This window comes from Montipora foliosa, chromosome 1, assembly GCF_036669935.1.
Source record: "Montipora foliosa isolate CH-2021 chromosome 1, ASM3666993v2, whole genome shotgun sequence".
Classification (NCBI taxonomy): domain Eukaryota; kingdom Metazoa; phylum Cnidaria; class Anthozoa; order Scleractinia; family Acroporidae; genus Montipora; species Montipora foliosa.
This window is the reverse complement of record NC_090869.1, coordinates 32,998,360-33,016,446: the sequence shown is the minus strand read 5'-3', so window position 1 is coordinate 33,016,446 and position 18,087 is coordinate 32,998,360. Positions and strand designations below refer to the sequence as shown.

Here is an 18,087-nt window from a genome sequence, read left to right as displayed (position 1 = left end):
TATAATAATAATAATAGTTTTTATTGCCAAAAGATAAAAGTACATATCTTTCGTTACAATCTAATCACCTATACACGCAATAAAAACCTACCCTAAAAATTAAACTAGTGAAACTACGAATGAATGATATAAAAACTACGTAGAAACTACATTCGTATTAAAAGAGATTTCTTAAAACATAAAACTATAAAAGTTAGAGATAACAAGTTAAACCGACGTTTCGGAGTAGACATCACTCCATTATCAAGGTAAAAATGTTCTATGATGCTAAAATTACAGTATTAAAAACGATTGACGCTAAGAATTAACATAATAAGCACGTGCGAAATTGGCTATAAGAATACTTTAGCACGAATAGAATCCGATTGCACATTGAGGCTAGGCTTAAGTGTTCTTATAAATAACATTTCAAACACTAAGCAATCAAATTTGTTTTTACATTTTTTGAGCACCTCAAAGCGTTTAAGCAGGTCCCGAGGGATCGACCCGTGTGCGTTCTTATAGTGTCTGGCAATAGCCGAGGACTGTTGCTTATGTCCCTTTACACGATTGTGTAAATGTCCGCGTGTGTAGCCTACATAACCTTCATCACAAAGGTCACATTGAAATTTATATACAACACACTGCTGATTTATGATCGGCGGCTTTGCCTCTTTCACTTAAACGCTTTGAGGTGATCAAAAAATGTAAAAAAAAATGTAAAAACAAATTTGATTGCTTAGTGTTTGAAATGTTATTTATAAGAACACTTAAGCCTAGCCTCAATGTGCAATCGGATTCCATTCGTGCTAAAGTATTCTTATAGCCAATTTCGCACGTGCTTATTATGTTAATTCTTAGCGTCAATCGTTTTTAATACTGTAATTTTAGCATCATAGAACATTTTTACCTTGATAATGGAGTGATGTCTACTCCGAAACGTCGGTTTAACTTGTTATCTCTAACTTTTATAGTTTTATGTTTTAAGAAACTACATTATCTTGTGTTGAAAATCAGTCTATTTATTCTCCTTTTTGGTGGTAAAATCGAGCCTAGCGGATGGTTATCTACAGAGGTAATAGCCTTTAAAATCTTACAGTCCTGTCTACATAAAAGATCCTTAATAGAAACGGGAAAAGAAACAAAGTGGCGCTTGTGGCAACGATCTGAAAAATGTTGTATAATACTCAAATCTGGTTCTGACGCTCCATACACAGAAAGGCAATATGTAAAATTCGGTAGAACTAAGGACTTAAATAAATGGTCTATCTTGCTCCTTTCCAAGGGACCTTTGATGATTGCGCGTTTGAACGACCTGAGGGATTCCGCGTACCAAGCCTCACAAGGAAGGCCATTCCACAGTGTGGCGCCACTTTAACTAGAACTATTTTTGAAATGATTTGTGTGTGGCAATCTAACATTAAGTTTGTTCTCGGGGTCCCTCAATTTGCAGCTTGTATTTCGTTCAGAAAATTTCGATGCTAAATAGTCCTTAGGACCATGTAGGCATTTGAATACCAAGGTGGCCTTTTGTTTGTTTCTCTAGTGATCAAGATTTTTTCCACCCCAGAATTTCCAACAACTGGCCAGCATCAACGGCATAGTTAGAAAAATGTTAAAAGGCGGGCTGCTCTATTCTGCACTTTTTGCAACTTTTCTTGTTAAGTTACCCCACAGGTTCCCCAAACAGTACTGTAGTAGTCAAAGTGAGGTTGTATTAAAGCTTGGTATATAAGATGTAAGGTCGCCTGAGAAAATAGGTGCCTAATGCACTAGTCAATTGAAACCACGGCCCCTCCACCCCAGCGACGTACCGGGGGATGCAACATTTGTACAGTGTTACACTTTAAACTTTCCCCCACCCCTCGGGTGAAACTTGAGTGTTACGAATCCCCACTGTCATGGCCCAGAGTGTGTCAAGATGCTTTTGCTAAGTTCATAAATTGTTTCGCATCGCTGACAAACGCGATAGGAAATAATGAGTTAAAATCATCCATTTGTGCTCTATTATCTCACTGTTTTAGTAATTAATAAAACAGCTATTCACCTCCGTGTCGGTGGCTAGTTAACAACTATTCACCGAAGTGGAGGTGGCTAGTTGTTTTAGTATACACTAAAACAGTGAGATAATATACAGCACAAAAAATTAATTTGGATGTTTTCTTCACTTGTCACGGATGCAAATCGGGACGCCATTTTTTCCCGAGTTGCTCGGAGGCAAATAGCACAGGCTCTTTCGAGGTTGACGAGCCAATCAGCGCCCGCGTTCAACGCTATCTACTGTTTTAGTATATGCTAATGCTGAATATTTACCTCGCCGCTTCGCGGATCCGTAAATATCCACCGACACGGAGGTGAATAGTTGTTAAATATATTGACTGAGTGTTAGGGCCGGACGGGAAAATATTTGGCCCGAGGTGTCCTCGGTCCGTAAGCCATGACCGAGGGCCAAATATTTCCCTGTCCGACTCGACCTAAACTCAGTCAATCAGCACTTTCTCATATGGGTTATTTACACTATTCATGAGCACTCAGAAGATGACGTTTGGACAAAATAAGTAACAAAAATTTGCATAGAAAATTTATCTAATATGTTGTTTGCATTTTCTTTTCTGGCTGTAAATAGCTTGAATGCCTAAAAACGACGAAATTCTCTATTTCAATATTGCGTCAGTAGCGATTTCTTCAAACCCATTTTCTTTCCAAATCGAGATGGCGATATAATATCACAGACACCCAACAATTTCTTTCGGTACAAAGTCTGTTTATAAACGCCAAGGGAATTCGGTTAAAGGCCCACTTTCAACCGACAGACTTTTCGACCGTTTGTTTTTGTTATGGAAATTTGTATTTCTTATCGCAGCGATCTAATTGGATGAATCTCGGATTCGGGTGGAATTTTCATATATGAAAATTGTTCCGAGGCACGCAATGCCTGTCGGTTGAAGGTGGGCCTTTAAAATTGTGATGACTCGAGCTAGTCTCGGAACACAGTTGGAAATTTCCTCCCCCCTCTCCTTCACTCAGTCAATAAGTACATATAAAGTGCGAAATAAGGTCAGCTGTAGAAAGCCAAACTGAAAATTAAATGGGATTCCTGAAACGCTCTGCAGTAAGATTCAATATAATAGAGTCTGTAAGTAAGATTTAAAGCTAGACAATCCGGCTGTGCTACGTCAAACAAATTTGCCTTTAAAAGGCTATAAAATGACCAAGAAGCACAGGGAACAGCATCCTTAGCTTTTTTCCTTCAAATGGTCTCGTTCAGTTAGTTTTGTAATGTATGATACACTTAATAGCGGAGCTCCTCGCGCGCGGTTACGGTGCGCCCTTTATCCCCCTCTCTCTGTCAGTGCTCCATTTTACGGGTATTTAAAGCCACAGTTAAATCAGAGGAAAGTCGAAACAGGCGTTGAAGTCGCTGAGAATCGAACTTGCAACCTCTGGCTGTCAAAGATGCGCACCAGTCAATTGAGGCACAGTGTACGCCTGCTCCTCCATAAAATAAAATCTATGGTTCAGATTGCATTGAGATTGTCAGTGATACGTCTTCTAACGTTTTTAGATAAAAGTTCTAAAAGGTGTTGAAGTTTAACCTTGTAACCCGTGAACCAACCTCCATTGACAAGTGAAATTGTCTGGCGTGAGGCAAAGTCTAATAATTGTCACTCTAAGGAAGGAGTGGTTTAAAGAAAGAAAGATTGTCAAAAGCGAGTTAGAATTGTTAAAGATAGTTTGATAGCTTTTGTTTGCAAGGTAAAGTCGCTCTTAAAGCCTTTCTCAGGCACATTACTCTCAAAAACTAGCCCAAACCTCGTTTCTTGATGAAGCAAATAACAGGAAACACAAGGTGAATGAACATGGGGGAGGAGGGCAGCTGACTAGTACGAGTTTTTGCAAGATTATGATAATTTTCATCTGTTGCCTCTTTTGCGACAGCCATGCCATCGATGAGCTTTATTTGTGTACACAGATTCAGCATTAAGTCTTCCAGCATATCCAGGTCACTAATCAATGTTCAATCCCTTGTTACCAGTTTTTACACTGGAGACAAGTCACTTGTTAGCTGGGCTTTACCCTTTTGATAGAATGACGTTCAGGATGTCATATCCAGTTCTCCCCGCGAGCAGCATAAGCCAACAATGGTTTTATGAATGGTAGACATGGATTGACTTTATCCTTCCACTATTAAAGGAAACCAACTTTTTCCTGGTTAGAACTTGCTTTGGTTTCTTCTTTCTTGAGAACCTTCAAGAGCGCCTTATTTAATTCCTTTCCAACAGAACAGGCAGTCTGGAAAACATGGAGACGAAAAGCATTTTTTTTATGGTTGAACTACTTACAGTATGTCAGATGGTTATAAGTTTGACTGTAATATTCCTTCTATTCTAATATTCGTTGTGATTTGATTGTAATATCTGTCAGCATTGTGTATTAATTACTATAAATTTCAATTCAAGACGGCCTAATTTTTATAAGTTTAGAAGTTCCTTTAAGGTCTCCTTGCCACATAGTATTATGTAACCTTCAAAAACTCATTAATAATTCAGCCTATTAAAACATCGATAAAACGTCACGTGTATGAGCTTTAAATCCTGATAAAACACTCCTCGTTAGTATTCTTTATATAAAGAATACTAATAAGGCATAGCTTGTTTTTCTTGTATGTTAATATTCACCTCTCACAATTTGAACCATTGTTTTGAGTCCAGAGGGACACGCTCTTTGTGGAATGTTTTTGAAGCCATTCAAAAAACTTGCAGCACGTGTTTTATCGGGTCTAAAAACACTTGGCTACGCCTCGTGTTTTTAAACCCGATAAAACACTGCTGCTCGTTTTTTAAACATTACATCAACTCCTTTCCTCACTCTCTTTAATGTCTACAAAAGTTCCTTGTAACAAAATAAATAAATAAATAAATAACCAAGAAACCAGCAACAAGATGGGAAATTGTAAACTTGTGATGAACATGATAGGAGAGATACAGGTAAAGAGGTCTGAACAATATCCTAACCTCAATCATCTCAAATATAGAATCAGGATCCAGTGCTCCGCTGCCAACCTTTTGCATCGCACAAATATTGCTCTCACCATTCACTGACACCAGAAACTGAGCAAGACTACAAGCTTCCTCTTGAGGACTGGCATCCACAACATGACGGTGGCCAATCTGAAATAATAATTTAAAACAAGAACAAAGCAATACATATATTTACTAGAAAAACCCCTATCATGGTAACAATATTATCACCCTTTCTTGCAGTACTACCGGTAGTCATAATTATATTACCAACGGTAAATCTCAATAGATCAGGCTGAGAGCCTCAGTCTATCACATATTAATAATATAAATTTATGAGCAGAGCATAAAAGTCTGATACACTGATCTCCTGAATGAGGAAGGAAAACTGCAATTGCAATTTACTGAAACTAGGCCCATTTAGGAAGCAGGGTAATGAAACCAATGTCGCGGGAAGACTTGTATGGGTTTAGACATGAGGCCAAGCAAAATTTAATCGTTGGAAAAATAATCATTATTCTTAGGTTCCCTTGTCTTATTATTCTTAAAAACAGTGCTGAAGATAATTTGAGAAAAAAATAAAAATACAAAGTCATATTCTCATATTCCTTTCAACACCCTACATTGGATACCTTCACATTCTTGTTCTGCACAAGACCACAGGGAGATACTTTAATTGAATGCACTGTGCACATGCAAACTAATAATTTGGTAGCATTTTTCCATTGTCTTCTCAGGTGCCATTTCTATTTACAGTTAAAACAGCTCAAGCATTCCTCTAATGAGCGGATTAATGAGTTCATTATTGCAAATTTGATTTTAGTAATCATATCAATAATCTGGTCGTTGGATGAATTATGCAATAATACAAATCAAGCCTCAGTTCAAAACTCGAATTTTGATTGGATTATTGCTGGCTTCCGGTACCAGGCCAGTGTGAGAATTTGACATGTGTACCAATTTGCATAATCGGCCAAGGTTGCTGACAAGCGTGATTTGCCTTCCTTTTAAATTCATTTCTTTGTTCAATCTTTGGAATTTACAAGCATAGTGTCTCAAGTTTGAGGATACTGGTAAGATTACAGAAAGGTCTACGAGTCAATGACCGTTGTTTGACAGATTATGACAGATTATGCAAATTAATAAACTTGTGAAATTCTCACGCTGGCCTGGCACCGGAAGCCAGCAATATTCCAATCAAAATTCAAGTTTTGAACTGTGGCTTGATTTGAATTTTGCATTATTTATCCAATGAACAGATGATTGAAATGATTACTGAAATCAAATTTGTAATAATGAACTCAGTACTCCACTCATCAGAGGAACCCTTGAGCTGTTTCAACTATAACATTCCCTAAAGAAACACCACCCAGTTATAACAGATATCAGCCATACTTTGCTTAGAGTTACAGTGATAGGAATGGAAGTCACATCTAGCCTTCTACAGTCATGTGGATCATCCGATATCTCTAATTCCATATCTCCATCCAGTGTTGAAACTGTAACATTTGGAATTCTAAAAAGAACAAATCCAAGTTACCGGTAGTTTAGTTGAATGAAATGAAGCAATATTTAAAGTTCAGATTACCTTGTATTAAAAAGGGCTGCTTTTACTGCCAGTGACAATGAATCAAACAAGTTTCCTCCACACTCCAATACCTGCAACATAGAACATTGGACATCAGTACTCATAAAGCAAGGCTGCAAAACTCTTGAAGATAAAAGCACTTAAAAATTATAGATTCAATTTGTTTTTAAGAATTTTACAGCCTTACCAAGGCATCAATATACAAAACCCAGCACTGTTTTCCTGGCCAAATACACAGTGATCTCAAGTCAACTGCAGATTTGTGGTTATAAGATCTCTGTAATGTGTTGGCCAGCATTGACCCCAGTTCTTCGCCGCCCCTTCCCTCAAACGCAGGTGAAGCATTTGCTGAGCTGAGAAAAAAAAAGATCAACAAAGAATATGCTGAGGGGTTCCATAGATGATGAATTTGCCCTAAATGTGGAGAAGGAATGGACAATCAGACACTATCTGCTATCCTCCTTATAGTGTTTTGCTCAAGTTGCATACTAGATAAGTTTAGGATTTGCAGTTGACATGACATTGAACTGTACAAAACAAAATACCTTAAAGTTTAACACTCCATTTGAAGTAAGAAGACCTGCCTGCTTTAGTCAGCATGAAAGCCAAACAGATTAGGTGAGGATGAGGAAAAGAGCTATTTGGCTGGCAAGTTTGACAAAATTTTTCTGAAGTGACTACTAAGACTTCAAAATACACAGTCCCATGCCTAAAACACGAAGTTTGCTTACCAGTCAACAAAAAATTCTATGTATCCTTGATTCGGTTTGAGCAGGCGTGGCTCTCCTATCTCTGCCTTTACACCAACCAAAATGTCTGTTTTGGACTAAAAAAAAAACAAATTACACGTATAGTAAAATTCACAAGTTCAACCAGTCAGTACAGCACGAAATCACCCATGAGACAAGAGAAATACGAGGCAGCTAGTTATAGCAATTTTCATAATTCTGTGGAATCTTATCTTCAAGTGCCAATAGCCAAACTGCATTTTTGCTTCCATCAATCATACAAACTTCTGACACCAAGCCTAGAGTTGACCCAAAATCAATAATATTGATCATGCTGCATGACACCACCTATCAATCAACATCTTTGGTTCCCATGTACATTTGAACTTGACACTGATGGAGAGCAATGAAATCTGTAGGAATCTTTTTATCCTTTCATAAGATCAAATAGGATAAAGCAACTTTATTTAAAAATTAATAATGACTCCTAAATAATTATTGACAATACAAAGAAACAAATGAAGGTAATAGTATTTGCAACTTTGTTTAACAAATTAACTTAACAAGGATAAGAGGTACATTTTATTCCTATGCCATCTAGGTAAACTAAACAATTTGTGACTGTAGTTATAGTACTGTAGTAGGAGTCACTGTCAGGAAAATTTTCTCTGCCATTTAGTATAAATTGTTATTTGTAATCAGACACACATGAGCTTCTGATATAATAATGTTAAATAGCAAAAATTCTTTCAACAGCTAGACCACGTTCAGTGCAAGCACAAAAATATTTCAGCCTGTGACACTTATCAGACACTTTGAGATTTTCTCGTTCAACCCGCACAATAAGCCTTTTGCAACAAACTGGTGACATGACTGATAATGGTGAACTTAAAGCGCTGACTTCATAAATTCCGGAAATGGAAAGATTGTTTTTATCTTAAATTTTCAGAGAAATACTACTTAAGGTAAAGATTGTACAATGTATGACTATTTAAACACTTGAAAATTCCATACTTTTGTTTACGAACGAAATGCTTTTGCCCTCCAGTGTAATTCTTCATAATTAAGCGCCAAGAACAGAGCTCAGATTCCTACTTTTACCATGGGTCATCAACAAATAAGTGAAAATTAATGTGCAAGGGTGAAATTTTTCAGAGTTTCATATTTCGAGGGAAGAATTTTAATTAAAGCGCTTTGAAAACTTAGAAAAATACAAGGATTTGTGTGAAAATCTATTGAAGCATGACTGGGTGGCAAATAGTCTTTTTCAAATACAAATCCCTTATAAATTCTTTCAACTGTAACAACACCAAGTACAGAAGAACTTCAAGGCATCGTAGCAGGTCTCGCCAGTGTTGTCTGAAAGACTTGAGGCACAACATAAACCACATCAGTTCTCAGATTGGTCAACTTCCTACCACATCACAACAATCATAACAAGCTCCTCAAAACCCTTCGAGCGCTTCACCAGCTCGACCTCCACAGTCTTTACTACTTCCAACCCTTCAGCTCCCGACATTTCGCTGTGATAAATCGAATCGAGATGATATAGCCGATTTCCTCGAACGTTTCGAGCAACAAACCTCTCATCTGTCTGCTGACATGACCGTCACGCTACTAATGAGCAACAAAGTATTGAAGAATGGTCTCGCACAGTCCTTTCTATCGCAAAACCCAAGGCGGATTTCGCAGAAAAACCAGCCAAAGAGCAGCTTGCTACTTTCATTGAACATCTTAAGCCTGAATTTGTAGAACCAATGGCACTCAAACCCTGCCGACTCGCCGCAGAATTAACTGCAATGACACAAAAGGCAAGTGAGAACGTGAATCAATTTACTTTTCGATTGATGGAATGCTTGGGCAAAAAGGTCGCCAAAGACTACCCCACTTACATTGTTTCACAATTTCCAGCCAAAGTTAAACCGGAGATTGCACAACAACTAGTCTTAAAAGCTGAGGAATTTACAACCTTGGAACAAGCCACTGAATCAGCCTGTCAGATCGAATTGTCCTTGCAAACGCAAACACGTGGTGACATTGTATTGCGATCCCAAACTCTCGACGCATGGAAACCTTCAGATGCTCTGTTTACTTCCTCGGGTAAAAGCAACTCAAGTTCACCTCAACAACGCAGCAAGAAACGTCACTGCTGGACCTGCGGTACCCCTAACCATCTTGTGCCACAATGTCCTTCCTCACCCCACGCAAGGCTCAAAATTACCCACGCCTGAAGTCTGCAAAAATTTTAACCGCTACCTTCACTCAAACTGCGAGAAAGCGAATAACAAGTGCTCTCGTGGTCGCCTCCACAAGTGTTCAACTTGCCATAAATGGTGCTGTAAAACAATAAGGCATGACTCTCAGCAAGCAAATGCAGCCACACCAACCAAACCACCCGACACGCGTTCAACAAACCCAGATCCTTCTGGTACTGTTCTTTTTGGCCTATCAGCAGTCACAGATCCAACTGCCCTTCCAGTAAATAAACAAACGCAGTTAGCGAACCGTAACATTCTTTGGACCTCAGTGACGTCAGCAGACCAGTATATTCCACTCCCTCTGGATAGCTGCTGTTCCATTTCCTTAGTTAGTGCAGATCGTGCAATAGCAATCACCACCAAACGCCTATCTCTTCAATATAAGATATTGCCAGAATCCATTCCTGGCTCTGTTGCTGATACAAAGTCAAATCTTTCTGCCACTGAAAAAAATGGATGTTCCCATCACTTGGAGCAATGGCAGGGAATCAATCTTTACTATGCTTGTCGTTCCTCACCTCTCATGGCCCATTCTGTTTGGGGAAAATCTTCTCCACGCCTCCAAAGCTCTAGTGAATCATGATCAGCCATCCATCCCTTTTCCGACATCCTAGCATGCAATTCACAGTCCCTTGCTCATTGGACAACCCTCTAACTGGCTTTACCTCAACCACGGCAACAGCTTCAAACGCACCCAGTAATAATTTGGGTGACAATTACCAGCCTCATGTCGGTGTCACTTGTCTTCTAACCAAAACACCTTTATTTGGAAAACCAACATCCTCATACTCTCTACAGCGTGGACTTGACCTTGTCATTGTTTGTTTAACCCTAAGCTCTGTCTTTGTGGGATTTCAAGGAACCAAGCCTATGCTTTGGTTGGAGGGCCAACCAATACAGCTGGGGATTAAAGTCCTGGATGGACCTTTTAATTGGCTGTCAGCTCCAGGTTCAACCATCCCTCAACAGCCACCTGATGCACTCCAAGCCTCACTTTGTGATATAAAGGAAAACATGCCTCAACATCCTGAACCTGAGGATGACATCCCAGACTTAACCAAAGTTCATTACACATTAGTTGCTATCGTGTCAATGCAGAAGAAGGCCACTCTTCCCCAGAATGTCATCCTTGCCCACATTCCAAGAATGAAGAAACCTTTCATCAGGTGGCTAGCTTTACCTCAGAGCAATTAGCAGACGCTTGGATGGCCTGGGAGGAGACACAAACTCAAACTGAACCTATCCTCCAATCCTTCCGGATGGCCTACTAGCCCCTCCCTTGCCGCCAAAGTACATGTATCAAAGTCATCACCACAATCGGAAATGCATGCTGCGGCTTTGGATTCTTCCATAATTATTGTCTCCATTTCGTGAGCCACAGGAGGATCAGCAAAACACTGTTGAGTTCCTTCCAAACACAACACAAATTATGTTGGATCCATACTGTGAAGAATATCACAATGCCCTCGTGAACGCACTAAAACTTGATACTGAACTGTATGCACATGTAGATCCCAAGCTCCTATCTGAATTCAAGGTACTGTATTAATGCACAAATATCCCACTGCATTCTGGCTCCCAGGGAATCCATTAACATAAGTCAAGGGCTTCGAACATCACATTGAGACTGGTGATTCTCTTGCTGTTTACAAGCACCCTTATAGAAAACGTCCTGCAGAATTGCACACCATAAAAACAGAGATTGAATGCATGTTGCCAAAGCAAATTATTGAGCCAAGTAACTCACAATGGGGAGCCCCATGGATCCTTGTACGGAAAGCCCTGGAAGACCGCCGTGAACAACCTCCTCGTTTTTTGGTGGACTATCGAGGACTAAATGCTGTTACTAAGAGTGATGGATATCCAATTCCTTCTATTGCAAGTGCCCTTACTTGTCTATGAAAGGCGGTGCTCAAGGAGGAAAATATGTTATTGTTCTTGATGTTAAACTCTTTGATGAACTTAACAAGTGAACCCTCAAGAAGGGGTGGACTGTTAGGATGCAATCAATGTTTTGTTTCCAAAGTTTTATATTGTTTTATTTTCATTGAATCCCTCAAGAAGGGGTGGACTGTACTAGGTCGCGCGGTTACCTAGGGTGATCAACGGTTGCAACCAGTTACGAGGAGTGATTCATTGTTCCTTTCCGGTCGCTAATCGGTCCGACTACACAGGATGGGGGGGTGGCGGGGCGGGGAGGCTTAACATTGATAGGTGCATTACTGTGAGATTTTGTGCCTCATCGTGAGACCGTGACATTCCCCTAAGAACCGTGAGACTTGAGAGGTCTGTTACTTTGAGATATAACTCACAGTGTTTATCCCAAACATCCTTGAAGTCAAATTTCATCATCATTAATTAGGCTCAAGTCTCATTTATAACACTTGTCAGGTACCTACCAGACGAAGTCTTGCAGACCCACTTGTGTTGGACACAATTCCGGTTTCTACCTCAAAATGTCTGTAATCTTGACAAGACCTTCCATCTGAGCGGAAATCGTGTTCAATTCCATCGACCACAAAAGACCTCTCGAATGCCGAAAGCACGGTGTCCGCCATGTTGAAGCCGAATTGTCATATATAAAGTTCAAAATAACTCTTCAAGAAGCCGCTGACCGTTTTCTTGGGCTCATGACGGTCGTTTTCTTTCTTCTTGAACTTCTTCTTGAACGTTCCTTTACAAAACTGTTTTGGAAGTATGGCAACAGGAGGAGTTCGCATGAGATCAAACATTGCAGACGAGAATTTCTCTTGTCCTGTCTGTCTGGAAATTTTTGAGAATCCTGTTTCAACACCGTGTGGTCACACGTAAGCTACTGTAGCGAAGTTTGATATGTCACCTAATTAAGTTTGGTTAACTTTCCTAAACCTCTGATTGTTTTCATGCAAATGCTGACATTTCTCTCATGTCTTGTCGACTCTAGCTGTAACGTTACGTACAAACATCTCCTTTGATTTCCTCTGATTTAAGGTTTTTCGCAAGCTTGTTATCCTGTATTAAACTTATGAAGTCCATACAAAGTCCGAAAACAAACCGGAAGTAATTGTAATGATGATGATCATGATAATAATAATAATAATAATAATAATAATAATAATAATAATAATAATAATAATAATAATAATAATAATAATAATAATATCAATAATATTGATTAATTTAAAAAATGTAGTTATCTCTTTTTTAAACTAACTGCTGTGGTACTGGAAACAAAATCAAAGTAGGCAGGTTCAGTGAAATGTCTACTTGCAGAAGATAAGGTATAGTAAAGACTAAAACTTAAAAAAAGTTGTTCTCACCTTTGCAGCTTCTTATTATACTTTTGTATAATAAAATATGATACTGTTCACTTTTCAGATTCTGTAATGATTGCTTAAATGCATGTGAAAATATGCCTGGAACAGCCACATGTCCTGTATGTCGAACAAGCTTTCAAACACGTCTTAAGTCAAGAGCAGATCATATTGAACGGCAGATTTTTCAAAATCGTAGCACATGTCCTGGTTGCCATAGGCAGGTAACAATAGTTTTTCCTTTTGATAATGAACTAACAATGGATTCCCTGTGTATAAAAGGTGGTCAAAATTAATTTGTCGATAACCTACAATTTTCGTTTTTCCAACCACTTGGCTTTGATGTTAAACAAGTCAATTGTCGGAATAGAAAAATTGCTGATCCCCACCCCTGCCATATTCACTCATCACTCATGTTTATGAAAGATCCCTGTTCATTGCTCTAATGCCCTCTAACAGGCAGACCCAGCATCATTTGTCTCTAGTAGGTCCCCCTCCCATCTGAGTTAAATAGACTTTCATAGTATATCCAGCATCCCTTGTCTACCCCCTTGCTTTTCATGGGAAACCTGTAAGAACTCTTGTCTGTCCCCCTTTTATTGGATACCTCACTCTGTTGCATCACTTGTCTTGTTGAGGGTGGTCCCATTTGATTTTCGAGGAAGACCCAACACAATTCCCTTGTCTGGTCTCCTTGCATTTTAGGAAAACCAGTTGCATGACTGTCTTGTTTACTTCACGTCTTCCATAGGAGATGCGGAAAATTTCTTTCCTCTCCCTTTGTCTTTCTGGGGAGACCTCCAACATTACTTTTCCATGAGAGACCTAGAGAATAATGATAATGATGGTACACCAATTATCAATATTCTCTTCAGTGGATTTAATTGCCATTATGTATTCACATTGTAAAATATTATTTCAAGTTCCTGATACATTATGCTTTAATATTAACAGTTTCCAATGTCCAGATTAAGAGCCCATAGAGCATCATGTACACAGATGGCTACTCTTTCCTCTTTTCCAGTGGCATCTGCAAGGCAGTCTTTACCACAGTAAGGTCATGTTGAGAAGATCTAGCTTCTTGTAAAAGTGATTCTTTAGTCTATATCACACACTAAGTTCAAAATAAATGTACTTGTATTTCTTTAAGTCTAGTTGATGTCATCACCTTTTTTAGTCATAGTATTTTAACAATGAAATTCATACAGCAACAATAAAAGGATATTCAAATATGCAAAAATCCCAGAGGAAAAGAGCAAAGGTTAATTTTTATAGGTATAGTTCTTGCATTTTGAAAGTTAAGTCTGAAAGAGACTGATAACTCTGGGGCCTTGGTGAGGCAAGAATTCGTCGTTGTTAGTCTGTGCTGAGAGCTTATTTCCACAAGTACTCTGACTTATTTCCCCACCACAACCCCCATCCCCCCTCAAGGCAACACTTTTTATGGCAGTGTTTTGTTCTGCCTTATTCCAATGACCCCTGAGAGTGATACTAAACTTTACTCTGTCTAACGCCTGACAATTTTACTTATCAACTTGGGGCCAGTTCAGGGGTGAAAAGGGTACTCATCTGATTAAGCTGAAGACTAAATAATGAATTGATTTTCATTATTGTTGTTTCCAGAGCTACGAACCGGTCAACATTTACTTGTCCCTATTGCTACCAAAGGAACTTAGATTGCAAGACCTTGTTACACCATGTGAACAGCAATCACAAAAGTGAAACACAGTCTGTGGTGAGTTGAGAGTCCAAGTGACACAGCAAAACCAAAAGAAACAAGGCTATCATGTTTTAATAGTTTCATGTGTTTTCCAGAAGGTGAATGTGTTGAACCATGAGAACCTTGGAGTTCATCAGAAAATAAAGAAGAAAATGTGTTTGAGAGTGAAACTAAATCAAGCACCCCAGCATATAGTTATGTTACTCGAACTTGGTGAACTCAGATTGTTTCAAGCATTTCTGCACTTGAGTGGTATTTGAAACACCAAGTAATAATTACATGTATTTCGGTCGTGGACAACAAGTTAGTGCACGATTTATTATAATTTTGCAGTATTTATTGAAATCAGCCCATAAATGGTCCTTTCCTTGGCAATGACCACTCACAGATCAATAGTCGTTGCTGGCAAAGGGTCTTGATAGCTACTTGTTACAATAATTTTGGATGATGATGTTTGAAACATTGAAACATGTCCCAAGTTAAAATCAAAAGTGTGGTTGCATTTTAAAAAATAATACATTTTAAACTTATTTAGGAATAAGAATCTCAAAAAATCCATACATGAATAAAAGAAAAATGAAAAACAAGTTTAGAGTACCTTTCATAGGAATAACGTTATGTCCTCCTTTTCAATTGCAGTATCTGAATAAAGTTATGTTAGTACATGTAATACAGATGGTTGTGGAGGGTGAGATAAAAAAGATGGAAAGAATTTGGCACTGGGTAACTCCCACCTCTTCTCAGTCCTTGATATTGATTTTTTTCCATGCACAACTTTTTCGCTTGTCCTGACCAAACAGGAGTTCTTGGTTTGGGTGAACAATAGAAAAATAATTGATTTATGTAGCTGACAGAAAGGCTGTCCGCTGAGAACTTTGTCATTCATTGACAGAGAAAGAGTGTTTAAGGCACAAAATAAATTATGATAGAGTTGACAAGTTGTAAGTTTGATAAACAGACATGGTTTAATTTCATGTTCTACACTGTCAGGTATGTCCAATCTGTGCCAGCATGCCTTGGGGAAATCCCAACCAAAAGAGTGGTAATTTTGTTCATCACCTCAATTTACGGCACAAGTTCGAATATGATACATTTGTGGTGAGTCTATTTGTGTTAAAGTCGGGGTTCAAAACTTAAAAATTCATGATCATTAACAATACCTACTGTATATATTGGATGAGGTTTTTGTGATATGTGTAGTTACCAATGCTATTATCGGTAATTAAAATTAATAATAATGAACTTTATTTAAGTGTCAACTGTATTTTGGCATTGGCCAATTGGGGACAATTGGAAATCAAATCAAATCACACACCACACCTGAGTAAAGCCCAGGCCACATTGGTGGGAGGTGAGCACTCTCATCTCTGCTCCCTCTACAAGGTCAATGTACATTTGTATGTGAAATTAAAATTAATGATTAGTCAATAGAACAACCATCATCTTTATATCGATCATCACATTATTTACCAGTAAGGCTCAAGTTTATATCATCATCAAGGATTTGGAGTAGTAAACATTCATGTGATTATATAATTCCACAAAACTGCATACTAGGTAGCCCATCAACTTGCTACATGTACATTAGCACAGTGCTAATGTAGTGTCAAACACCCTTTGCAAATTCCACATTTTTGAACGTTTCATGGATCAGTAAAGGATAGATTGCCACATTAATCATGAGCACTTCACAATGCACTCACTATGCACAATCCATTTTAAACACCAGGATGCACCATAAATAGGGTCACCTCATCCTCAGCTTTTGTATGATTTCCTTCAAGCTTGAATGATAATCTTAGAGTTATGATCAACAAACAGCAAAACAGAGAGGGAACTCTTAACGGATATTTCCAGAGCAAGAAAAGGGACAGGGGATTTTAAAACAAGAACGAAAGACAACATCTCAAAACATATCACTGACACATTGCTGTTAGAGGTACATGTACAGCCAGCTCCTATGATACCAGGCTTCATGTAGTGTGTTTTCTTGTTCTTGTTTAAGCTCAGAACTGTAACTCAGATTTTTTCCTCCCATCATATTTGTCAGGATTATCAGGAAGATGAAGATGTTATCCTACAGCAAGTCCTGGCTCAGTCAATTCAAGAACAATGAGTTTACATTAAGTGCTGTACCATGAACATGTTACAGCAAAATGCAGGCAATTCGGGAGAGAAGTTGCGAGGGAAACTTAGAATGCCAGACAAAAAGTGCTCTCAGTCTAAACATTCTGTGCCATGTTGTGCTGCTGTTTTCTCTTCAAGCGAGGGATTCAAAGGGATCTTTCACCGACCCCCTCCCACTTACCTTATCGCTCGGAGGTAATAGTTTAAATTGGGTCAGACACAGTAGACTGTGGACATTGATGACACATTGAGCTGGTCCATACAAAGTCATCTTAATGGCTTAAAGAAGAATGTTGCAAAATAATAAACTGAGCCCTAGGCTATAAAGAAGAACAGCTTCTTACCAAAACAAGTCCTTTTAAACTTGTTTTGTACTTTGAGTCCATCATTCCCTTAGTTAGGTACAGTATGAACTTTGATGTGCTAGAAAGATTACACTGCAGAGTAACAAGGATTACTTTTAGTTTTCTAAAAGATTTATCTTCAGTAGAAGTCTTAGCCAGGGCCAAGTTGGATACTTTAAGAACTTATACAAACATTACATCCTGAAGCATACATGTACTTGTAAGATTATTCTAAATGATTCAAGTTACAATGTCACAACTTGAAACATTTATGTGGAATTTTCAGCACCGATCTGATTATTTTGATCCTGGTAAATCAATATACATGTACCAGAGGCTTTCAGTATTACACATGGACCTTTCCTAATGCTTCTTAAAATAAAAAGTGTGGTTGTAAAAGAGAACACACAAGTGGAACAAGAAGGCCCAGGGGCCAAAGAAAAAGCAAAAAACAGATGAACGTTTCCTTCGGTTGGTGGATTCAACACCATTAACAAATAATACTCTTCATCTATTTCAGGAAGACATTTTGATACTTTTTATTTTCAAACAAGCATTATAGCACTACAGCTATTTAAGTGCACCAATCCCCTTTTTGGTTATTTTCTGTGATACTTAAGAAAACTTAGGGAATATGGCTTGCCACAATGTTAACATCATAATAATTATTGTATTTGTATTTTACAACAAAAAGTGCACATCATGACAAAATTAAATAATTATAATTTGTTATTGCATTATTGTTATGATCTATTAAATTCTCTGGCCTGTGATCTTGTTCTTTTCCTTTTGTGTTTCTTTGGTGTTGTTGGGTTTATTTTAGGGTAGGGCATTCCACACTGCGAGCAAAGCTGCCTTAGAGCTTTTTCATAAGCACTGTTTAGTCTTGCCGCCTGCTGAAGAGCATACTTCAAATCCTCAATCTCCTCAAAGAATCCCTGACAAATTCAAATAAATATACATGCAAAACAGTAACAGGTGGTATTTAAAACAGGAAGGTGCTCAATGGTTCTTAGATATTTTAAGAAA

At 38.4% G+C, this 18,087-nt stretch overlaps 3 protein-coding genes across 4 annotated transcripts in view; 1 reads left to right on the top strand and 2 right to left on the bottom strand.

Moving 5' to 3' along the window:
* On the bottom strand, positions 1-12,153 carry LOC137996867 (exosome complex component RRP42-like). Its single transcript, XM_068842492.1, has 7 exons — positions 11,974-12,153; positions 7,320-7,414; positions 6,776-6,941; positions 6,589-6,659; positions 6,396-6,516; positions 4,995-5,150; positions 1-4,272 (listed from the first exon to the last, which is right to left on the bottom strand). Exons 1-7 carry the CDS (start codon positions 12,130-12,132, stop codon positions 4,168-4,170), a joined length of 873 nt encoding a protein of 290 aa, XP_068698593.1. The 5' UTR covers positions 12,133-12,153; the 3' UTR covers positions 1-4,167.
* Positions 12,154-12,185: 32 nt separating this feature from the next.
* On the top strand, positions 12,186-17,831 carry LOC137996881 (E3 ubiquitin-protein ligase RNF166-like). Of its 2 annotated transcripts, none has more exons than XM_068842525.1 (6): positions 12,186-12,381; positions 12,932-13,091; positions 13,822-13,919; positions 14,491-14,602; positions 15,578-15,685; positions 16,372-16,613. In XM_068842525.1, exons 1-6 carry the CDS (start codon positions 12,272-12,274, stop codon positions 16,378-16,380), a joined length of 597 nt encoding a protein of 198 aa, XP_068698626.1. In that variant the 5' UTR covers positions 12,186-12,271; the 3' UTR covers positions 16,381-16,613. The 2 variants fall into 2 exon arrangements, with proteins under 2 accessions (XP_068698626.1, XP_068698618.1); XM_068842517.1 differs by lacking the exon at positions 16,372-16,613 and adding an exon at positions 16,638-17,831 and having other exon boundaries at positions 12,189-12,381.
* The window catches only part of LOC137996875 (centrosomal protein of 290 kDa-like), a 13,569-nt gene continuing 13,052 nt past the window's right edge, over positions 17,571-18,087 (bottom strand). Inside the window, exon 8 of the mRNA XM_068842506.1 lies at positions 17,571-17,996. Coding sequence (XP_068698607.1) covers positions 17,802-17,996 — 195 coding nt within the window. The 3' untranslated portion in view covers positions 17,571-17,801. The remainder of the gene's footprint in view (positions 17,997-18,087) is intronic.